At 36.5% G+C, this 23956-nt stretch overlaps 1 protein-coding gene across 1 annotated transcript in view; it reads right to left on the bottom strand.

The window, feature by feature from the left end:
- Positions 1-1092: 1092 nt before the first annotated feature.
- Positions 1093-23956, bottom strand: part of ZGRF1 (zinc finger GRF-type containing 1) — a gene marked incomplete at its 3' end in the record, with an annotated part of 72748 nt that continues 49884 nt past the window's right edge. Inside the window, exons 15-29 of the mRNA XM_079712626.1 lie at positions 23741-23925; positions 21948-22144; positions 20601-20740; positions 17852-17995; positions 16461-16575; positions 14769-15031; positions 12924-13083; positions 9285-9362; positions 8933-9080; positions 7094-7221; positions 5298-5421; positions 2679-2855; positions 2407-2541; positions 1426-1687; positions 1093-1250 (exon numbers count right to left, since the gene is read on the bottom strand). Coding sequence (XP_079568752.1) covers positions 1093-1250; positions 1426-1687; positions 2407-2541; positions 2679-2855; positions 5298-5421; positions 7094-7221; positions 8933-9080; positions 9285-9362; positions 12924-13083; positions 14769-15031; positions 16461-16575; positions 17852-17995; positions 20601-20740; positions 21948-22144; positions 23741-23925 — 2414 coding nt within the window. The remainder of the gene's footprint in view (positions 1251-1425; positions 1688-2406; positions 2542-2678; positions 2856-5297; positions 5422-7093; positions 7222-8932; positions 9081-9284; positions 9363-12923; positions 13084-14768; positions 15032-16460; positions 16576-17851; positions 17996-20600; positions 20741-21947; positions 22145-23740; positions 23926-23956) is intronic.

The following is a 23956-nucleotide window of genomic DNA, read 5'->3' as shown; positions in this document are numbered from 1 at the left end:
CATAGAGGTAGACTGGTCATGTTTTTACAGTGAAGTAATTCAAGTAAGCAATTTTCTGCATCTTTAAAATAAATATTAAGTGACTCGAATCACTCACAAAAAATGAGTTTTTAAGTGGTAAAGACAAATATTTCATTGGCATTAATTATTATCAAGCCCTTGCCATTTTCCCATGTAGGATAAATAAATGTTCCTTTGTTAATAATGGCTAAAAATCATACAACAAATGGTTTAACTTATTTACATATGGAATATAGGCATAGAAAAAAGACTGAAGCAATATGTTAGCAATTATTATCTCTGGGTAGTGAATCTCCAGGTGCTTTTTATTTTCTATTGTATACTCTTCTGTATTTTGCAGATTTCCTATAAGGGGAATGTTTTCTTTTTATAATATTTTAAAATCCATTATATACTATATATACCAATAACTACTATGCAAATAAATGCACAGGAAAAAGACTATAGAATGAAATGAGCCAAAGGGAGTCTTTCATCCATCCATTCATTCATTCATTTATTCATCCAACAGATACTTACTGAGCACCTACTATACCAGGGTCATGGCGAGTTTTGAGCACTGCTGTCTTCAGGAATGAACTTTTAGTTCATTTTTCTTCTTTCTTTTGTACTGCTTAAAAGTTTTATTGTGAATATGTTTTTAGTTATAAAATGACAGGGCATTATAATTATTTTTAAAAGATTCAGCTAGAGCTGTAGTTCAGAAAGGAGTGTGTTGGTATAACTGTGTAGACATGTTTTAACAGATGAGCTTTTGAGATATTCACTTATTTTTGAAGTAACATTGGTATTCCCCATAAAGGCTTTTTCCTGCTCCTTGTAAAAGTCATTTCTTTAGCAAACAGAAGCCATAATTTTTAGAAAAAAATTATTTTTATTAGTGAGATTTTATATTACTTTCAACATCTGCCTATCTTAATATAAGTAACTATACTTTTTCTGAAGAGCAAAATTTTACATATGTTTATTTACTTTTGTTTAAATATCTTTTTTATTTCAATAATGGGTTTGGGGTAATAAAAATATACAAATGTATAGTGTAAAATGAATTTGAAATTATATAAATACAAACTATATCATGTCTTTTTGCGAATAAGATTTATCTTTAGATTTATCTTTTTCACTCTTTTTCTTATGTTTTTCTTCTGCTTGTTTTTCAAAATAATCTTTAAGGAGATGGTTCAGCTGTGGTTCATACTGGCTTGCGTGTTGCAATCCATCTTCCCTCCCTTAGAAAGATACAAAACATGAGACAACTATACTTTACAGTAGTTTCCATATTATCATTTCACTCATCTCCCATAGTGGCAAATTCAGAGCTGTTCCTATCTGAACCACCCCAAGCACTAACCCAAAAGTCAGTTTTAATTCAAAATGCTTGAATTAAATACATTTTTATTTTACCTTCACAGTGTTGGATCACACGCCCCCATAGTCGATTTTTCCTCAGACAGGCTAAATTTCCTACAATCAACAAATGCCTCCTTCCTCTGGTCAATGCAACATTCATTCTTTTTTCTGAATCAATAAATCCTACTTGTCTGGTCCTTACGCAAGACAGAATAATGATCTCCTTTTCAGCTCCCTGAAAAGCATCTACTGTGGACACCTGCACAGCTTTCATATCAGGATGTTCAAAGTCCACAGCACTGAGTAAATGACAGAGCTGTGGAGGAAAGAAGACAAGGCTCATGCGGTGCAGACGTCATGAAGAACCTACACCTCTCAACCTACCCACAGCAGCCGTCATCATTTAACTAAAAGTGGGTAATTTTCATTTTCTTTTTTATTACTCACAGAGATTTGGCTAATTTCTGAAATGATAAATAACTAATGATAATGAAAGTTATGAAACAAAATCAAAGTGATGATTTATCTTTTGCTAGGAAACTTATTTAGATATGCTAACTTAGAGCTGATAAACTAAATGAAACAAATGAAAAATACTAAAAATAAATAAATATAAATGAAAACTAGTTAGAAGTAACTGGCTTGTGTGTAGATTAATATCTGGTATCTATCTTTGATTTACTGATAAAATGTAATAATAATGAAAGAACATTTTGGAAAACAGATTCAATCCTATCTGTCCCAAAACACAAAGCATATACCATAGTTCCTTCCCTCTAATTTGTTTATTTGCATTTTTGCCCCAACAGCTGTAAACTGAATTTAATTAAACCTTGTTAGGTTTACATTTAATTATACAGAAAAACAGCCAGACTAGACAAAAGTCTGAATGCTGCTTTTTTAATATATTAACAACAGTCCCCAAAGTTTTTCTAGCACCAAACCAACACAAACCAAACTACTACAAATGTAATATAAAATATTATGAAATTATAATATTTAATAACGATAAATATCATAATAGGTAATACAAACCTTGTACATTTGGGATTTGTATAATGTTATCACCCCAATCATAGAGCCCGCTATTCCACTTGCAATCAGTGATTGGATCAGCTTGAGTGTAAAAGCAGCTTCTGCCACATTATGAAAGCTGTTATCTCTTTCAATCTGGAATAAGAAACAGAACCTAAATTACATTTCCCAGAAACACTACAGAAAGACCATGAAAAGCATCCAACAACAACAATAAAATTAAAACAGGAAACTAAACTGTGTTGACTCTTATCAACACTAATGTCATTTACCTGTTCCAGTCCTTTAACATTATAGAAACACAGGGTTGGGAGCCATTCCAATAAAGGGCTCCTCTCTGTTTCTGAAACACCATTCATGAGGTTTCCTTCATAAAACAGATCATTAGCAATAGCACTGATTGTAGGGTGACAACGGTACTGGGTTCTCAATAGAACTGGTTTGTGACCCTAAGAAATTTAAGTGCAGAAAAATAAGGAATTAAAACAGCATTTTTTTTCTTAGTGAAAAAAAATCCACAATAATATTTTAAAGTTTAAAAATACTGCCATATTGTGCTCTTAGTAAATTAATTACAACCATGATAAAATGAATAAAAAGAATTTTTTTGAATTTACTAAAAATATTTTATAGTAAACTTTTTATACCAGAAAATTATAAAATATAAACAAATCTTAGACTATCTAATAGATATGGTACCTAACATCATGCTTTCATAATCTATATGGAATTGGCCTAACACTAAATTGAAAATAAATCTTTTAAAAAATTAGAAACTGTTGTTGATAACTCATTAACTATCCTCCTTAGGTACAAGCCATTTTTCATTCTGAATCTTCAAAGAAGTTTCAGATTTTCTTAATACATCATAAACCAACTCCCATCTACTTCAGGGCTTTCCTTGAGTATGTTCTATCTTTATTCGCAAAATGTTCTGTAATATTGTTTGAACATTTTGAGTAGTTACAAGGCACTCTAATAATATGTAATAAAATGCAGGATTAGTGATCACATGGACAAAGGATCTTCTATGGGGGAGAAATATGTGAGGAAAAAAATCAATCCCCAGTACTCTTTTAGGGCATAAATTTGTGAAAAGACAGCCCACCAAATGGAAGAAAATATTTGCAAATCATGTATCTGATAAGGGATTAATATCCAAAATATATAAAGAACTCCTACAACTCAACAACACAACAAACAACCCAATTCAAAAATAGGCAAAGGGCTTGAATAGGCATTTTTCCAAAGATAAGTGCATAAAAAGATGCTCAACATGATTAGACATTAGGGAAACCACAATGAGATACTACTTTATACCCATTAAGATAGCTGTTATTTTAAAAATTGAAAAATAACAAGTGTTGGTGAAGATGTGAAGAAATGAGAACCCTTGTACATTGCTATTGGGAATGTAAAATGGAGCAGCAGCTATGGAAAAGAGTTTGGCAGTTTCTCAAAAGTTAAACAGAATTACCATCAGATCCAGCAGTTGCACTTCTGGGTGTATACTCAAAAAAACTGAAAGCAGAGACTTGAACAGATAATTGATACCAATTTTCCTAACAGCATTATTCACAATAGCTGAAGGGCAGAAACAACCCCAATGTCCATCAACAGATGAGTGGATAACTAAAATGTGGTGTACACATAAAACAATGGACTATTATTTAGCCTTAACAAGGAATAAAATTCTGACACATACTAAAACATGGACAAACTGTGAAAACATCATGCTCAGTAAATAAAGCCAGACATAAAAGGGAAAATATTGTATGATTCTACTTATATGAAGCACCTGTAATAGGCAAATATAGAGACCAAAAGTAGAATAGGGGTCACCAGGGGCTCAGGGGAGAGGGGAATGAGGAATTATTGTTTAATAGGTACAAAGTTTCTGTTGGGTTGATGAAAAAGTTCTGGAAGAGGATAGGGTAATGGTTGCACTACATTGTAAATGTACTTAAAAAAAAAAAAAAAAGTAAAAGTACTGTTACATGCTGCCAGTGTGGATAAACCTCAAAAATGTCGTGCTAAGTGAAAGAAGCCAGACACAAAAGGTCACATATTGTATGATTTCAAGCTGTATGATACGAAAATTATAAGACCGTATGATATGAAATACAGAAAAGATAAATCCATACAGACTGAAAGCAGACTGGTGCTTGCCAGGGGCTGGAGGGAGGGAATACAGAGTAACTGCTAAATGGGTACACTTTTATTTTGGGGGGATGAAAATGTTTTGGAACTAGACAGAGGTTGCACAGCATTGTGGATGTACTAGAATGCCACTGAACTATTCATTTAAAATGGTTAATTTTGGGGGGGGATGATTTGTAAAATTTATTGTTGGTTATGATTGCTTTCCACATTTAAATAAATATTCACTTTTGAATTTTAATTTTTGCATCATTGAAAGTGAGCTCCAAAATGTATAAACCCAGGCCCCCCAAATCTGCATCCATCCCAGTGAAAAAAAATGGAAGAATGAGCCTCTAAATGACAGCAATTATAAAATGGTTAATTTTACATTACGTGAATGTCACCTCAACTTAAAGACTATATTAATAATTCTTAAATTAAAAAAAATGTGAAGTAGAACTCGACAACAGCTCTACAATAGGGGACATGGATAACAGACATACCGATTTTTTTTATTTTACAGCAAAATCAATATACTTACTACCCACTACGAAAGTACACAGGGAAAAGATTCATTTCATTCTTAAATTATTAGGGTTCAACTTATCTTTAAGATGAGTACTTTCTAAACAATTCCAATTAAAATAATTCTAGGGCAAGGACTTGTTCTTCTAATATTTTCACTTTCTATCAACCTACACAGTGTATAATCAATAAATGATAGTTCTGTATGAATTTAGCAGTAGTACCATTAAGCAAAGTCGATCAAAAAGAGTTTGTTCCAATCCATTTTCATGAGCTGCATCAGAACCCTGAATAGTAGGAGGGAGCTGTTTGGGATCTCCAACAAGAATCAGCTTTTCACACTCAAACCTAAAAACAGAATTCTAAAAATTAATCTAAGCAATGAGAGAAACATGCATTAACATCATTTACTGCACTATTTTCTAAAATGTATTTCAAAGAATTTGAATACCATGACACGTTCTCAGAACTAACAAGGCTTAACAGTGATAATAAGTGTATTAAAAGGCTTTCAAAAGTTGTGTAGTAAAGAATCCTTTACATAACTTTTTTTCCACATAAAACCTAGTAAGTGTCCCCTGCCTCTGCAAGGACTTAGTATTTCACAGAACACACTTTGAGAAACAATGATTTTTAGAATCTGTAAACTTAGAAACGTTCTTAGAAGTCATCTGCCTTAAACTCTTGTTTTAGAGATGAAGCAAATTAGGCTCTCAGGGGTAAAATGTCTTTCTAAATAGGAATAGAATATAGTGGGGAAAAGTCCAAGTTTTGAAGCAAAACCTATATCCAAATTTTAGCTCTGTTTGTTATATTGTGTGGACACAGCAAGTTATTTAATCTCTACAGCTTCACTATTCTTATCAGTAATCTTGATATACTAATACCATGCATGGCTGTTGTAAGGACTTAATAAAGTATGTAATGTGTTGTAGACAGTAGGTGTTCCACAGTATTAACCCTCCACCCTCCCATGCAGGGTCTTACTTTCTCCATGCCTGGCTCCCGAGTAGGGTGACCAACTCATTCTGGTTTGCCCATGACTGTCCCAGTTTAAACACTGAAGACCCCATGATGCCGGAACCTCCCAAGTCCCGGGCAGATCGTGACAGTGGATGCCCTACTCCCTCATCCTTACACCTGGGAAAAAAGAACTGTAAATTCACCAAAATAATTGTGTGCTTTATTTTACAGTGGTTGTTAATGTTACATCCCCATTTTTTAAGGGGAAAAAAACATACTTTTGGTTATGACGTGTGGAGATTTATTGCCATATATATTGAATCAAAATATATTAACATAAAAGTACTTGTGAAGTAAAATCTTTCTTGTGCATTTTCAACACTTACAAACTGGAAATCAGAAGATTAAATATTTACTATAAAGAAGAAAGAAAACGGAACAACAAGGGGGACAGAACAAGGCCTAGGACTGAAGCCTACTGAATCTGGTCTAGTCCTCCTTCCTACCTTTAGGATTCCTCAATAAGAGATGCTTTGAAAGCACAGTGTTTCAATTGGCTGAGACACCTTAGAAGATTTCATAGTTTCCTAAATTTTAGTAGACAAATTTTCATTTTCAACTTATTTTTCTTTACTTTATCTACTTTCATAATCTAAAAAATATTTTCAGAACCTAAACACTGGAATTATATCAAGGTAAGGAACTAAAGAACATTCTTCAGTAGAGTTAGGTTCTTAAACTATGACTAAAGAGGCACCTTTAGTCTGGTTGAGAAGTCTGCAATGTTCTAGTAGAATCCTAGCACTAGAACTTTCAAGGCTTTAAGAATGTCTAAACTGTGATCCAAGTACGTGATCCAACTGCCTCAACTGTGATCTAACAAAATTTTGATACATTAACCCCTCCCTCAAATTTCCCTCTGGATTCTTTCAAAAAATCAGTTTAGTACTTGCGTTGCTAGGAATTTTCACAAAAGTTTGGGAAGAGTTTGAACTGAGGAAATGTTTGAAATAATTGTAACATCTGAGCATCTTTGGAAAAGAACTTTTTAGGTTACCTTGCAATGGGAAGGAGTGAAGCCGGTTCTGTGATTTGACTACACTCATCCAGGACAGCCACAGGAAATTTAAGATCATTCATGCATGGGAATGGGCAGGCTGCACAGGTAACTCCAACTACTCGGACCTTTATTACAGTAAGAATGTTATTCATTAACAACTATTAAACAAATTAAGAGAATATATTTACCAAAGAACTTACAGGCTAAAATCAGAAATGAGCAGGTCCTAATTTAATCACTGGCAATCAGAAATCATGGGCCACTTTACATTTTCATCATTCCCACATAAGAAATGGAAATTCCTCTAAGAGTTTTATTTATGAACAGTTGATACCAATGAGCAATAGTTTATAGTAAACCGGGCTTTCACTTAGAAAGGTATCAAAGAAACCATTAATAATTAATCTTAGATATCAATATGCTGGATAAGGATATAAAATGGTAAGTAGTTTACATAAATGACTAATAGGCATTAATTGAATGTAGTCAAACTAAGCCCCTCTGGATTTGGTTGGGGAGAAGAGAGGCAAGGTAAGTCTATAACTCAGATAATAAAAAGCTGGTCTGAAGGCTTCCGAGGACTTCTAGAACCCAAACTTGTTGTAGATTATTATTTACAATTCCCTCCTTCCCCGTGACAGTATTACTCATCCACACCCTTTGCTGCGTGCCTCTACAGTGCCTCCCACCACAGAAGTAGGTGGAGTATACTTCCCTGCCCCCTGATGTCGGGCTTGGCCATATGACCTGTTATAGCAATGGAATGTTAGCTGACATGCTGTGAACAGAAGCTTTACACGGGAACAGATGTATATGTATGACTGATTCACTTTGCTATAAAGCAGAAACTAATAAAAATAAATAAATACATAAATAAATAAAAAAAGAAGCTTTACACGTATTTGTATGATCTTGCCTGCCCTCTTGCACTTCTGCTGTCTGTCAGGAGAGGGGCATCATGCCACAGACAACTGTTCTCAGAACGAGAGGCTTGACCCACACCAACTGACCTGTAGAGTTGGTAAGTTTGTTGTCTTAAATTATTGAGATTTTGTTTGTTAAGCAACATTATTTCAGCAATAGCTGACCAAAACAGGGTCCCAAACAGGTTGACTACCCTAAATCTCTCGCAGAAAAAGTGGACCCATGTCCACATTGTCCAACAAGCCAACAACCCTCTTTTCCTCCACTCCCTTTTCTTTCCCCCAGGCTCTCCTTTCACAGGAGAAAGCTACTAAATGACTTCTTTCTCTCCTCCCAGCTGATGCCCAGACTGGCCTGGATCAGAACTTGATGAAGGAGATGATGCTACTTGTTGCAGCCGGAGATGCTATGTGTCCAGTGTTGGTTCCCCATACCTGGGATTAAGTGTCTGAGCCTCCTAGATTCTTAGGATAGATATCAGACAGACCCTGAAAGGATTGGTTTTCTAGGAAAGCACCAAAGATAAAATGAACTTGGATATTTTGCCCAGTGTCAGACTTTCTCTTCCTCTGTTTCTCCTAGAAAAAAAGCCAAGTTTCGTTTAACTTCCCAGGAATCTATTCCCACCTCTTCACTTTCCCCTTAAGCCTATAAAAAGATATACATATAGGGAGAAAGAGAAAAGATGACTCTGTCATGGAGAGTTGGATGTGTTCACAAATTTGAAGAACGCTTTGCAATAAAATAAAACGTGCACTGGATAGGCACACTTCAGTTGAATCTGAGCTCACAGTCATTTGTTTTATTTAAGGGAAATAAATAGGAATAATACTCCTATCAACAGGAATAAAACGGATCTGAATCGTATATATAAATTAAATAAACAGACAAACTGAAGCTGTTTCCCCTCACCTGCTTCAGCAGGGTTTTATTGGTCCCCAGTTTATGCTGCTCAATACTTTTCCTCACATAGACTCTTTCCACAGGAGTCAGGTCTTCCTTCATGAGTGCATGTAGTTCTTTTAATTGTTCATTTTCATTTTCTGAGCCAGCATGCAAACTTAAAAAAGAATTACATAAAAGAATACCCTTTGATTCCATTTTCACAGCATCACAAAAAAGTAAAATACAGATTTCCTAAATTAACACCAAGAAAAAGATACAGCTTTCTCTAGTCTTCTTCAGAAACCAGATTTAAGGTAAGACTTATACAAAATTATACTTCTGTGAACATTCTGTGACTTCTGGAATTTAGCATTCTTACCTGTAAGGTAAAACTGGCTTGGCAATCTTCCTGACACTCCCAACCCTGACAAACTTTTCAAATCCAAGACTAAGAAGCCTTTAAAGAAAACAGGGCAAAATAGATTCTGATTATTTAGAAAATGGAATCTAAAAGTTTCACATAATATTTACATTATTAAAATTAACTTTGCATAACAGTATATTTTATATTATGTAGTTCAATGTGAAATGGCTAAACTCAAAGTAAATATAATGTAGTTGACTTTTTTATAAAATGTGTTTCAGAGAATTTAAAAAATATTATCTTTTTTTTTTTTTTTTTTTTTGCGGTACGCGGGCCTCTCACTGTTGTGGTGTCTCCTGTTGTGGAGCACAGGCTCCGGATGCGCAGGCTCATGGCCATGGCTCACGGGCCCAGCCGCTCCGCAGCACGTGGGATCCTCCTGGACTGGGGCACGAACCCGTGTCCCCTGCATCGGCAGGCGGACTCTCAACCACTACGCCACCAAGGAAGCCTATCTTTTTTTTTAAAGCATGCCTTTATTTTCTTTTATTTTAACTTTATTTATTTATTTTTGGCTGCATTGGGTCTTCGTTGCTGTGCACAGGCCCTCCCCAGCTGCGACAAGTGGGGGCCACTCCTTGCCGCAGTGCGCGGGCCTCTCACTGTGGTGGCCTCGCCCGTAGTGGAGCATGGGCTCTAGGCATGCGGGCTTCAGCAGTTGTGGCATGTGGGCTCAGTAGTTGTGGCTCGCAGGATCCAGAGCACCAGCTCAGTAGTTGTGGCCCACGGGCCCATTTGCTCCACAGCATGTGGGATCAGACCAGGGCTCAAACCTGTATCCCCTGTATTGGTAGGCGGATTCCTAACCACTGCACCACCAGGGAAGCCCAAAAATATATATCATCTTATGTTGAGGGCTCATGAAACGTTCATAAAATATTTATGTTAGAATTTATCACAAGTAAAATTGCCCTGGGAATTCCCTGGCGGTCCTGTGATTAGGACTTGGCTCACTGCTGTGGCCCAGGTTCAATCCCTGGTCAGGGAACTAAGATCCCAAAAGTCGCGCAGCCAAAAAGAAAAACAAAAACTACAAAAAAACAGGGCTTCCCTGGTGGCGCAATGGGAGAGGCCACAACAGTGAGAGGCCCGCGTACCGCAAAAAACAAAACAAAACAAAACTGCAAAAAAACAAAGTTGCCCCTAAAGACATAATATGGAAAGCAATAGCTACCATATATTTAGCATCGAGATTTAGTAGGAAGAGTGTTAGCTTCTTAACATACCTTATCTTGTTTAATACTCATTACAGCCCTAAAGAATCTCTTCTACGTGTTTTTTGTTACTTTTCAGTAGTTAGTACTTACTCTTCTAGCTTCTTGATTTTTCTTTTCTAACAGTCTACAGTTAAATTTTAATCTTAGGCTAAGCAATCTAAAGTTCTTTGCTGTTTAGTCTCCAGGTAACTTGTCATTATCTTGAATCAAAAATGTCCTCAGCCACTGTTTTCGATTACTCAGTAGAGTACACACAGGTAAAGCCTTCCTGGAGGGCAATCTTGCAAAGTATATTAAGAAGCTTAAAAATGTTCATATCTTTTATTCTAGGCCTAGGACTTCTTCTTCAGGAAAGAATAAGAAATGGAGACCAAGATTTATGTTTAAGGAACTTGGTTGCAATATTATTTATAGTGGCAAAAATCTGGTAAGAACTTACTGATCAAAAATTGCTTATCGTATAAGAAAACCATTGCATTTAATAGAGCTATAAAAAAAAAATGGTGCCCAAACAGTTGGATATACATATGAAAAAAAGTGAGCCTGGACACTTACTTCATACCAAATGTCAAAATTAGACTTAAATAAATTAAAAAAAAAAAAATAGAGCTATAGGGCCTCCCTGGTGGCGCAGTGGTTGGGAGTCTGCCTGCCAGTGCGGGGGAGGCAGGTTCGTGCCCCGGTCCAGGAGGATCTCACATGCCGCGGGGCAGCTGGGCCCGTGAGCCATGGCCGCTGAGCTTGCGCGTCCGGAGCCTGTGCTCCGCAACGGGAGAGGCCACGGCAGTGAGAGGCCCACGTACTGGGGAAAAAAAAAATATAGAGAGCTATGAAAAATTTTGGTTTCTAAGCTTTAATACCATAGAGAAATAATCACTGAGTAAAAAAAGAGCAGGACAGGGCTTCCCTGGTGGCGCCGTGGTTGAGAGTCCGCCTGCCGATGCAGAGGACAGGGGTTTGTGCCCCGGTCTGGGAAGATCCCACATGCCGTGGAGCGGCTGGGCCCGTGAGCCATGGCCGCTGAGCCTGCGCGTCCGGAGCCTGTGCTCTGCAATGGGAGAGGCCGCAACAGTGAGAGGCCCGCGTACCGCAAAAAAAAAAAAAAAAAAAAAAAGGCAGGACACAAAACAATATATACTGTTGAATACTAAGTTTGGAAAACAAAATGAGTGTGTGTATAGGTATTAAAAGTCTGTAAAGAAATATAATAAAATATTATCTGTACTGTCTGCATATTTTCTGCCATAAGCATTAACTTATCTAATTATAAAAGTTAATTTTTAAAAAGTCTACACTTATAAATAACAGATTATTTCTCCTAATCAAACTTTATCATTTATGTGAAATTCAGATAATTAAACACTGGAATATTGGTAAAACATTACATAATACTTTCTTTGCTTTTTTTTTTGGCCACACCGCGGCATGAAGAATCTTAGTTCCCCAACCAGGGATCAAACCTGCCCCATGCAGTGGAAGCGCCGAGTCTTAACCACTGGACCACCAAGGAAGTCCCAATTTTTAATAAAATTTACACAAAAATTTTACACCTGTAAAACAGATTGTGCTATTGCCTTCCATGAAACAGCAATAGGCTAACTTATTAGTCTGTAAGTAGGATAAAATCAAATATAAAACCTGACAATTTTGGTACAGGGATGGGATAAAGGTAAAACTAAAGGTAGGTCCCTCTTATTGAAACCAAAAACATAATTTAATCAAACTGTTCAGCTATTTTACTATTATTTGTTCATATAGGCAGGTGGATAAGAGAATAACCCATGACTTGGTTTTGCAATTTTAGCCTACTTCCAAGGTAACAACCCAAAGCTCCTGGGTCAGAGACAAAGGACTTTTACTTATGGCACAGGAAGCAGCATAAGCACCAACATATCTACTGTGGTTTCCCTTGGTCCCCATGTCCTATGAGGAGACACAGAGAATCCAGATGGATGCCTGCACTGCAGTGGATTGAGTTGTAGGAAAGGAACACTGAGCTTGGGAATCCACTATTTTTATAACAAGCAGTAAGTAACCCTGCTCTTTGTCCTGGAGGGAGATACTACCTCATCAGTCAAGGTTGCTCACTGCAGACACAAGCCTAAGAAATGTGCTGAGTAAGAGTGGTCAGGGCCTTGCACGGTAGATTCCTCCCCCAACAATACATGTTCTGGGCTGGACTCAAATTTTTACACGAGCAACTAATAAGTTAGCCTGTTACTGTTTCATGGATGCTGGTTCTTGAGTCAGCGATAAAGGCCTTGCATGTCTGGCATACCCAGGAAAAATGTGCATGGACACTCAGGGCCTATGGTGATCTACCTCTCTCAACAATAACCTAAAACATTAGGTACTGAAATATACCTGTGATACCTACCCAAGAAGTACTCTGTCAACAGCTACATTAGTAGAAGAAGAAATCAAAAGTTTCCATGGTCTTGCATTTCCAACTGTAAGAGCTTCACTCTTTTCAAATAGCTGCACAAAAAACAAAATCACCACTGCCAGCAAATAACTCTTTCCTGCTCCAAAAACACCTAATTATTTTGAAAGGGAAAAAAATAAAGGCAATATCATAAATAAATTTCTGAAAAGCACAAGAAATATTTCATCCCTCTCTCCTTCATTTAAGTAATTTATTAAAAAATATTAACTGAGTGCTCACTATGTGCTTAATTAGGACAAGGGATAAATACATAGATAACTATTCAAAAGACCTCCATATTTAATGAGACCATAGTCTACTTAGGAAGATAGACAAGCAAAGAACAATGACAAAACAATATGGTAAGTAACATTATTGGTATCAGAGAAAATCTCTCTTTGCTTTGGTGGAGATGGGAATGCTTCCTAAAAATAAAAAGAGTAACAGAACTAAATCTTCCAGGATAAGATATCCTGTTAAAGAGAGGGTCATTCTAGGCAGAGGCATGACAAAGCACATAGCTGACAAGTATTTCCATACAGCCTATAGCAAATAGGCAAGAGATGAGGCTGTCTCACAAGGTAGGCAAGGGGATAAATCACAAGAGTTCTGCTTGCTATGGCTAAAAGTTTGAATTTTATCTTAAAGACCAGGGGAAATCAATGAAGGATTTTAAGTAATGGAACTAAATCAGACTTTTTTTAGAAAAACTACTTGAGTGAAAATATGAAGAAAGGTAAAACTAAAGGTAGGTCAATTAGAAAGCTGTGTGAGATGATCATAACAATAATACATGCTAACTTTACTAAGTGCCTCCCATGTTCCAGACACCACTCTAAGCCCTTTATTTATGTTAACTCATTTAATCCTCCAAACCTATGAGACAGATGCTATTATCAAACCCCATTTTACAGAGTAGTCTCACCAACTAGGCTATAATAAGGAGGCATGATGAAGGCTTGGATTGAGGAGGTGCAAATGAGTTGGCGAGGAGAGAGAATCAATATGAAAAGTGGGTACAAACTAGAAGGGACATCTCAGTGACTGATCTGATGAGGGGTGAGAAACAGAGATGGAAGAGTATTAAGAGAAAGTCACTTAATCTAGGGAGAAAAATAATCTAGGATGACTCCCAAGTGTCTAGCTTGGTCAACAGAGTGGATGTGAAGCAAATCCTCAAAATAGGACGAAAAGTAGGATCAGCTTCAGGGAAAAGGTCTGTGAGAGGAAATAAGTTAAAGAGGGAACAGATTCCAGATAAAAGTAGTAGCTCTGAAGAGGAGAAAGTAAAGCTCCTTCACTGAGACAGAACCAGAAGAGTAAGAATAGGTCCATACTTAGGTAAGTTGGAAAAGGAAGGCAGGACATTGAAAGGAGTTTCTGTTAATGACCTCCATTTCCTATTTTAGAAGCAACATCAATTTCAGAGAGAGAGAGTGGGGCAGGGGCAAGGATGGTATTATGGGAAGGATGAAGGTTTGGAATAGCTACTATGAAGGATGAAGGGTGAGCTGACTAGGAATTAATAGAGAGCAACACGTAGATGTCTAGATCAAATCTGGATACTTTGATAATGAGAGTATAATGCTACCCATTCATCAGATATGCTGCCTATTCTCCCTTTTAGGGTGGTCAGTTCTGCTCTCATCTAATAGTTTACTAAAATGGGTCCAGATTTGAAAAATGTAGTTATTCTGGAATCTTGTCTGACTAGGAAATTACAAGTGAGCAGATTGAGTTACAAAAGCTTATATGACAATGTAATTACTAGAGCCGTTTTCTTTTCTTGCTTCTTACCATGTATGATCGTGATAGGGAGGGTATGAATTCCCAGTTCCTTCACTTCTTCAACACTTTCACGTGATGCCATCATTTGAGCTATCTGAATTAGAGCTGTAGCTTGATCCTTGTTTAACTTGTGTGCCTGAATTAACTCACTAGCTAACTGCAATGTTGCTCCTATACTGAGTAGTTCAAATTTTGTGCTGATATTTGAGAAGGCTGGTGGGATAAATTTTCTCTTATTGACTCTCTTGTTGCTCACTGTAGTTGATGAAGACCTAAGCAAATGAAAATTTTTTTAAATGAGAGGCTTTTGAAATAGGTGAGTAGACCTAGTCATAACTTAGCCTTCACTTTATAAGCATCACAGCAAACATTTTTTTGGAGACACAAATAAACATATATCCCAATTTGGAGGAAGGTGAAAGAGAACTAACATTTGTTGAAAACCTACTATGTGCTGGCATTATACTAAGCATTTTACATGTTACTTGATGCAATCTTCACAACAGTACTAAGTAGTTAATTATCCCAAATAGAGGTACAGAAATATTAACAATTTTCCCCCAAAGCACACAGCTAATAAGTCATATACTGACTTAAAGCCCAAGTTCTATTAAACAAAACCGACTTAGATAATTAATATAGCCTCCATTTAAGGTAAAACTGCAATAAACTGGTTTTATTTCTATTTCTATTAAGAGTGAATTCCTGGGCTTTGCTGGTGGCGCAGTGGTTAAGAATCCACCTGCCAATGCATGGGACAAGGGTTCGAGCCCTGGTCTGGGAAGATCCCACATGCCACGGAGCAACTAAGCCCGTGCACCACAACTACTGAGCCTGTGCTCTAGAGCCCGCGAGCCACAACCACTGAGCCCGTGAGCCACAACCACTGAAGCCCACGTGCCTAGAGCCCGTGCTCTGCAACACGAAAAGCCACTGCGATGAGATGCCCACACACCGCAACAAAGAGTAGCCCCCGCTCATGCAACTAGGGAAAGCTGGCGCACAGCAATGAAGACCCAAAGCAGCCAAAAATAAAATTAAAAAAAAAAAAGACTGCATTCCTTTCAAAGTAGATAAGTGACATAATGGATAAGGATATTTATTTTTCTTACCTAGGACTTTACTATGGTGAAAAAAATGAAATACCACAAGTTAGATCATAATATTACAAATTAGAAACTAGACTTTTTCTATCATTTTAGTGAATTCAATATAATGTCGCTCCCAATTTTTAAAAAAGGGTCATGGTGCTTGAGAAATTAGAAATGAGATATAGGTTATGTCAAGAATAAAATTAGTATCAATATATATACTGGATTCAAGCTGTAAAATGTTACATAATTTTAAATGTTTTAAATTTTAAATAATTTGTAGCATAAAAGTACAGATAAATAAATAAATAACACTCAAAAGATCCTTAGGAAATTATTCCTTGACAAAGGAAAAAAATTTGCAGTAACCCTTACTAGACTCTACCACAATAAACAAATAAACAGATAGATGAATGGGTGGATTGTTGGGAAATGATGTGTATTCCCCTTTCTCTTTTGAACCACTGACAAACAGTAACCTCATAATCCCTGAAAGAAAATTAACACTTTGTTGGCAAAAATTTATGTAATGTACTTTTATTACATTTTTATATTTACAATTAGTCATCATTTTTTAATACCAATGACCCAAAGGTAAATAATGACTTACATTGTTAAAAGGTACTGTGTTAGAGGTAGAGTAGCTGGATTAAAGTTGTCCTGAATATTTTTCAAAGTGGTCAGCTCTGTGCTAGCATTACAAACCAATAATGCATGGACCACTGCTGTAGACAGAATGCAGAAAATTAACATTAATGTAAATGAAATGAACCATTAAAAAATCTATTAAATGTACACATAACTCAGAGTTCAGCTACTGAATCACACAACATAAAATAAACGCTTAAGGACATGCAGAGGTCCTTTTATCCATTAAATTACTACACTATACTACCTGCTCATTCATACTTTATAAATTGCATAACTTACATCAAATTTGGACTTCCATATGTCAGTTAATGAATAAGAATAACTGTTTTGAGTTAGGGTGTGGTGACACTGCTTAACAGCCAGTTCGATTTAATCAGCATACATTGTACAGTAGTGTTTGTGGAATTTTTTAACATTTTCTTGCATTTCTTCCTCAATTATTTTTTAGGAATATATAGAAAGCAGAAAATTAGAATGCTTTTATTGGTGAGGAAAATGCAACAAATATGAAAATATGCATTCAAAAAATGACAAATGTTCACTTAATTAGGCTCTTATTGAACTCAAACTGGTTGACTAGGTTTATTTAGTTCTAAAAGAAAAAAAATCAAGTAAAAAATGTCTATGAAATATTTGAAATGGGTTGTTAAATGCTGTGTCTTAATTAGATATGGAGCAAATTCGACCATCAGAAATTACTCCAGAGATCAAAATGTATAGAGAAGTATACAGATTCATAGAACTGGATAGGGATTCACCTTACTAAAGCTTCCTTTATTAAAAGAAAAGTAAGGCTCATAGCCTACTGTCTTATTAAGAATTTCTCAAGGCAGATGATAAAACAGCCTCAAATGAAAATCATAACCTCCTGCTCAACTGCTCATGAAATCTCTTGCAAAATCTACAAGACCTTCTCAATGTAAAAATAAATGATTTGTTTACTAAATGTATACTACTAGAATAATAAACCAAGAGGATTAAATAAATCAAGAACTGGAACTTGATGTAAGAAATTATTTAAGACAATTCTTATTTATATGTTTAATATTTATATTTTTAGAAATCGGATATATACCATGTAAAATTCAACTTTAACAAAATACTTAAGTGAGGGGTCAAGGTTTTATTATATTGTTAGCCCTCTAGGACTTGAGCTGCAGAAATATTTAGATATTCAACTTTCATACACATTTCAAGAATACTGTACACAATAATAGGAAGTAGAGGTGGATGCTTTTTGTTGGCTTTAATCAAACAATCCCGCACAAAGTTAGCATTCTTGCTTACAGTGTATCACATGTCTTTCATTCTTTTTTTAATACAAATTAATATGGGCATAATAATACTTACTGTTAGTGGGCCAATTCGAAGGGAAATAACCTTTCAAAGGTAGTAGCTCTACCTCATTGATAGATGATGGACCAAAGAAAGTACTACATGCAATAAAAGTATCCAATTCAAAGTCTAGGGTTTTTGAAACCACCCAAAGATCATCTGAAAAGACAAACACTTTTAAAGGATTCAGAACTATGCTCCATCCAAAGCTACCTTGGATTTCTTTGATGCTCAGTCCTACATTATTTCTCAAAAAAAACAAACTTGGTTATTATCACCAACAAGATTCCACTCAGAGACCCAAACACATAACATTTCATTTCCATGTTTTTAACTCAATTAGTTTAATGTTTTTAAAGTTACTTTATAATTATTTTAAAAAAAAAACACTGTAAATAAAGCAAAGACAACATCTAACTCATTTTTCTCTTACAGCTACATTTGATTTTCCCAAGGTAGAATATTAGTCTAAAAAGATGCTCCGGGCTTCCCTGGTGGCGTAGTGGTTGAGAGTCTGCCTGCCGATGCAGGGGACACAGGTTCGTGCCCCGGTCTGGGAAGATCCCACATGCCGTGGAGCAGCTGGGCCCGTGAGCCATGGCCGCTGAGCCTGCGCGTCCAGAGTCTGTGCTCCGCAACGGGAGAGGCCACAACAGTGAGAGGCCCATGTACAGCAAAAAAAAGAAAAAGAAAAAAAAAAAAAAAAGATGCTCCACCATGTAAAGGTTTCTATGCTTAAATAAAGTTGGCAATCCGTGGATAGAATACAGGTTCTCTTAACAGACTTCCACTTAACATATGTTCCAGATTAATTAACGTTCTCCTTTCTTCTCCATAGTACACTGAGCACTCATAGCTAGTAGGCTGCTTTCCAGAATATCTATGCACTATTTCTACAGTCAGTGGAGTTTACACTTACAGAGTCAACTGCATTTGTTCTAAAACTTATTTATACTAGTTGTATTTGCTATTATAATTATATAACTTAATCACATATTATTTGACCCATTATGAGTATGAAGGAAAAAACTTGTTGTTTAAAGAAAACTACATCCGGGCTTCCCTGGTGGTGCAGTGGTTAAGAATCCATCTACCGGACTTCCCTGGTGGCGCAGTGGTTAAGAATCTGCCTGTCGATGCAGGGGACACGGGTTCGATCCCTGGTCCGGGAAGATCCTACATGCCGCGGAGCAACTAAGCCCGCGTGCCACAACTACTGAACCTGTGCTCTAGAGCCGGGAACCTAGCTACTGAGCCCACATGCCTTGAGCCCAGACTCTGCAACAAAGAGACGCCACTGCAACAGAGAGTAGCCCCCACTCACCGCAACTAGAGAAAGCCCGTGCGCAGCAACGAAGACCCGACGCGGCCAAAAATAAACAAATAAATAAGTAAGTAAATAAATTAAAAAAAAAAAAAAAAAAGAATCCATCTACCAATGCAGGGGACAAAGGTTCGAGCCCTGGTCCAGGAAGATCCCATATGCTGCGGAGCAACTAAGCCCGTTTGCCACAACAACTGAGCCCATGCACCTAGAGCCTGTGCTCTGCAACAAGAGAAGCCACCGCAGTGAGAAGCCCACGCACTGCAACTAAGACCGAACGCAGCCAAAAATAAATAAATAAATGTATTTTTTTTTAAAATGGGGCTTCCCTGGTGGCACAGTGGTTGAGAGTCCGCCTGCCAATGCAGGGGACACGGGTTCGTGCCCCGGTCTGGGAAGATCCCACGTGCCGCGGAGCGGCTGGGCCCGTGAGCCGTGGCCGCTGAGCCTGCGCGTCTGGAGCCTGTGCCCCGCAACGGGAGAGACCACAACAGTGAGAAGCCCGCGTACCGCAAAAAAAAAAAAAAAAAAAAAAAAAAGTAGGTAGCTATAAGGTACTAGATTTAGCTTTGCTTTGTTGATTCAAAGTTTCTTATATCATTTAAAATAACTAATCAAATAACAAAAGCAAGCTAGGTTAGGATCAATGACAAGAGTAGGTCATGAAACCAAAGATAAAAATTAACCCAACTTAGGGACTTCCCTGGTGGTGCAGTGGTTAAGAATCCGCCTGCCAAGGCAGGGGACAGGGGTTTGAGCCCTGGTTCAGGAAGATCCCACATGCTGCAGAGCAACTAAGCCCGAGCACCACAACTTATGACCCTGCGCTCTAGAGCCCGCGTGCCACAACTACCGGAGCCTGCGCACCTAGAGCCCGTGCTCCACAACAAGAGAGGCCACCGCAATGAGAAGCCCGTGCACTGCAATGAAGAGTAGCCCCCGCTCGCTGCAACTAGAGAAAGCCCGTGCGCAGCAACAAAGACCAAACGCAGCCAAAAAAAGAAAAAAATTTTTAAGGATTTTATTTCCAAATATACAAAATTTGGGGTCCAATGTTGTCATATTGTGCAGCAATGACAGAAGTATCACTAAACTCATTACATTTTCAGCTTATTCTTTATATTAGGTTCAGGGTACAGTTCATTCAGTATACTTATGATGCCAATAAACTGGTGTGACTCTTTAACCAAAATTAAACAGTTTTTGGTAGCCTATAATAAAGCTTTTAAAAAAACTAAAATTTAAAATATGCTTTTTAGGGGTGGGGGGAATAAAATAAAATATGCTTTTTAGAAATGGTCTAATTTATTATACAATAATTCACAATATGTACTATGAAACTGTACTCTTAAAAATCTCTTTAATATAAAGAATTTACAGGGCTGTATGTAACTGAGATACAAGGCTAGACTCAGCCACAACATAATCAGATCAACTTACCTTTGCTGTAAGTCGAAGAACTTTCCTTCCGACTCAGCTTAAGATAAAGTTTGCTCTTAGGTTCATTATAAAATTCAGGATCTACAGTAGTAAACCTCTTTAGTTTACCATACTGTTTTCTTTGAAAATCAAACCCTTTTCTGCAAAATGAGTAAAAGACAAAAGTGAATTTGAATATTAAGGTATGATTTTTTTGAATTGAGATATAACTGACATATAACATTATATTAGTTTCAGGTGTACAACATAATGATTTGATATATGTATATACTGTGAAAGTATCAGCATAAGTCTGGTTAACATCCATTGCAACACAAAGTTTTTTTCTTGTGAAGAAAATGGGTGAACTGTTTTTATTTTTAAATAAATTGAATTTTTTAAAAAAGCACTGAAGAACTCATTGCGTGTATAAAATTTTTTTCAAATAAAAATTTTTTCTTGTAATGAGCTCTTACTCTCTCACCAATTTTCAAATATACAGTAAAGTAATACTAACTATAGTCACCATGCTATACATTACATCTGCAGGACTTATTTATTTTATAACTGGAAGTTTGAAGGTACAATTTTTTTTTTTAAATCTTTAAAATACAGTATGAAGAGGAAAGAACCAGGGAATGTGTATGTTTGTATACTTTCATACATATATACACAATAAAAATACATTGTGTCAAAGGAAGAAAATAGCAAGCCTCACAGAAACATCATTAGTTTTAAAAGAGATTGAGATAGGAATAGTATCTAAAAGACAGGGTACTTCAGTTTCTATAACTGTAAAAATGGAATAATAAATTATCATATTACCATTTCTTATAAATTATGATGATTAAATGAAATAATACACGCAAAGTGCTTAGAAAAGTGCCTGGCATGTACAAGCTCCCAATAAATGCTGTTATTATTAAATTACCATGCAAATGCTCATTATATTTACTTTTTGGGTAATCCAACTTTTGTAAGACATGTTTCCAAAAAGTAGCATTCTATCATCCTATAAACTATGTAGTTCAGGCTTGTGAATGACCAATATGTATTATCCTGTGCTGATAAAAATTATTCTTGTGATTTATTTGATAGGGTTTCCCTTAGAATTATGATTATATGTAAAAATGGTTAGAAAAATGGCATTCCTGCCAGTAATCCTGATATTGCTGACACTGCTCAATGTTTAGAGGGGGCCAAAAATAGCTTTAGGGAATTATTCCCATTTTATAGTCATAAAAAATGAGGTACTCTATCTTTTAGATATTCTTCCTATCTCAATCTCTTTGAAAACTGATCATAATTCTGTGAGGTTACTATTTTCTGATATAATTAGAGGCAATTACTTGGCACCATAAAACATACCTCACCAAAAGCTGGCATTCCTCATAGAGGGGTATCTTTTGACTTCTTAAGTACAAGCCAATACTTTTTATATCATTTAAAACCATGCTAGGTAGAGATTTTTCCTGTGTTAAATATCCTGGGGTCACTTCTTCAAGCCACTTGAAATATTTACATCGGTCAGCTCTGGGTCCATCGCAGGTATAAAAGAGACGACCCTAAGGGGAAAAAGATATTGAAACTTTAGTAAGAAAAATAATGGTTTTATTTATTTATTTATTTTACTATTTTTGTACCATGTTTGTCAAGACTTTTATAAAGGCTCCTTGGCATTAATGTACTCCAATAAATTAGTCGCTATACAACTTAATCTTTTTATTAATTTAAACAATAAATTAAAACTTAAAACCACCTACTCTTCATTTTTTACTTTTTATCAAAAATTACACTATTCTGAAAATTCAATCTTCTTTGAAAAATAATATTTATTGATCTCTGACTTAACATGTTCACTATAGAAAACCTGAAAGCTGCCCCGAAACAACTACAGGGAACATCTCATGCATTTCTTTGTTTTTTTTAACATTTACTCTTTTTTTTTTTAATTTAATTTATTTATTTTTGGCTGCATTGGGTCTCTGTCGCTGTGCGCGGGCTCTCTCCAGCTGCGGTGAGCGGGGGCTACTCTTCGCTGCAGTGTGCGGGCCCCTCATTGAGGTGGCCTCTCTTGTTGCGGAGCACCGGCTCTAGGCGCCCGGGCTTCAGGAGTTGTGGCTCACGGGCCTAGCTGCTCCGCGGCATGTGGGATCCTTCCGGACCAGGGCTCGAACCCGCGTCCCCTGCATTGGCAGGCAGACTCCCAACCACTGCACCACCAGGGAAGTCCCTCGTGCATTTCTTTCCAGACTTTTTTCTCACTCATGTAAATGCAAGCATGCACACACACACACAAGGATACACACATGTATATTGTTTTAATAAAACTCAGATAACAATACATTTTCTAGTCTATAACCTAACTCTTATACCCAACAACATACTATGAGCATGACAACCATGTCATCAAATAATCTTAAAAAGAAAAAAAAAAGACTTTTAGTGGCTCTATAATATTTTATTCTATGGTTATAATATTTTTATGAATTCTTGCTTTTGAAAACTAAATTTAAAACCAAAGTTACATACTCAACTAATGATGAAGTGGAATATACAAGCAATGGAGGAAAGTTGTATTATTATGAGTGAAAGCAGTCTTATGAGTACAAACCATCGGTCAATATTACAAACATTTTACTAACTTAACTTCTTCCATAATAATGTTATCAGCAGTATAAATTAAATCAATATGCTTTTCTATTCCCCTGGCCTTATCAGTTACGCTACTCGTACTAGGGATCACATAGTAGACCAGTTTTAACCTTTACTTCCTTCAGGCTCATCTCTGCATTCTCTAAGCCCTCAGCTTGGGACATATTCCCTTCTCAGTGCTCACTGTAATTTGGGCATATCCCTCCTACTTTATCAATTACAGTATTATATAAAATTTCCTTTTATATATCTCTATCTATCCACTACTGTGCAACAAGTTCCTAAGCAACTTGAAGGTTGATTTTAACTCATATTTTTGTATCATCGAATGCAAAGCATCTTTCAGGAAAAATGTATTGAGAGTTTACTATATGTTAGTTACTAATGTCTCAAGCAGAAGGCTCCCAGTCAAGACTTACTCTTTAAGCTTGTTGTAAAGCAATAGGTACCTAAGCCTTTTATGAGACTTACTTGTCTCATAAAAGGAGGGGAAGAGGGAACAATACCTTATTTGGACCTTCTTTTTTAACCATGACAAGTTTTGCAGGCTGACGATGATGGCAGGATGGCACATTATTTTCTACATTTTTCAGTTTGTCTCTGTTTGATGATGTGTAAAATGATACGTCAACTTTTGAAAGAGCTCTGTGCAACCTTTGTGCCAACCCAAACAGCAATATATTTAAATGTTCTACAAAAAAAATTTTTAAGATAATTTTAAA

The sequence above is a fragment of the Hyperoodon ampullatus genome (genome assembly GCF_949752795.1).
Source record: "Hyperoodon ampullatus genome assembly, chromosome: 1".
Lineage (NCBI taxonomy): Eukaryota > Metazoa > Chordata > Mammalia > Artiodactyla > Ziphiidae > Hyperoodon > Hyperoodon ampullatus.
Note: the sequence above shows the minus strand (reverse complement) of the source record. Positions and strands in the feature narration are given on the sequence as shown.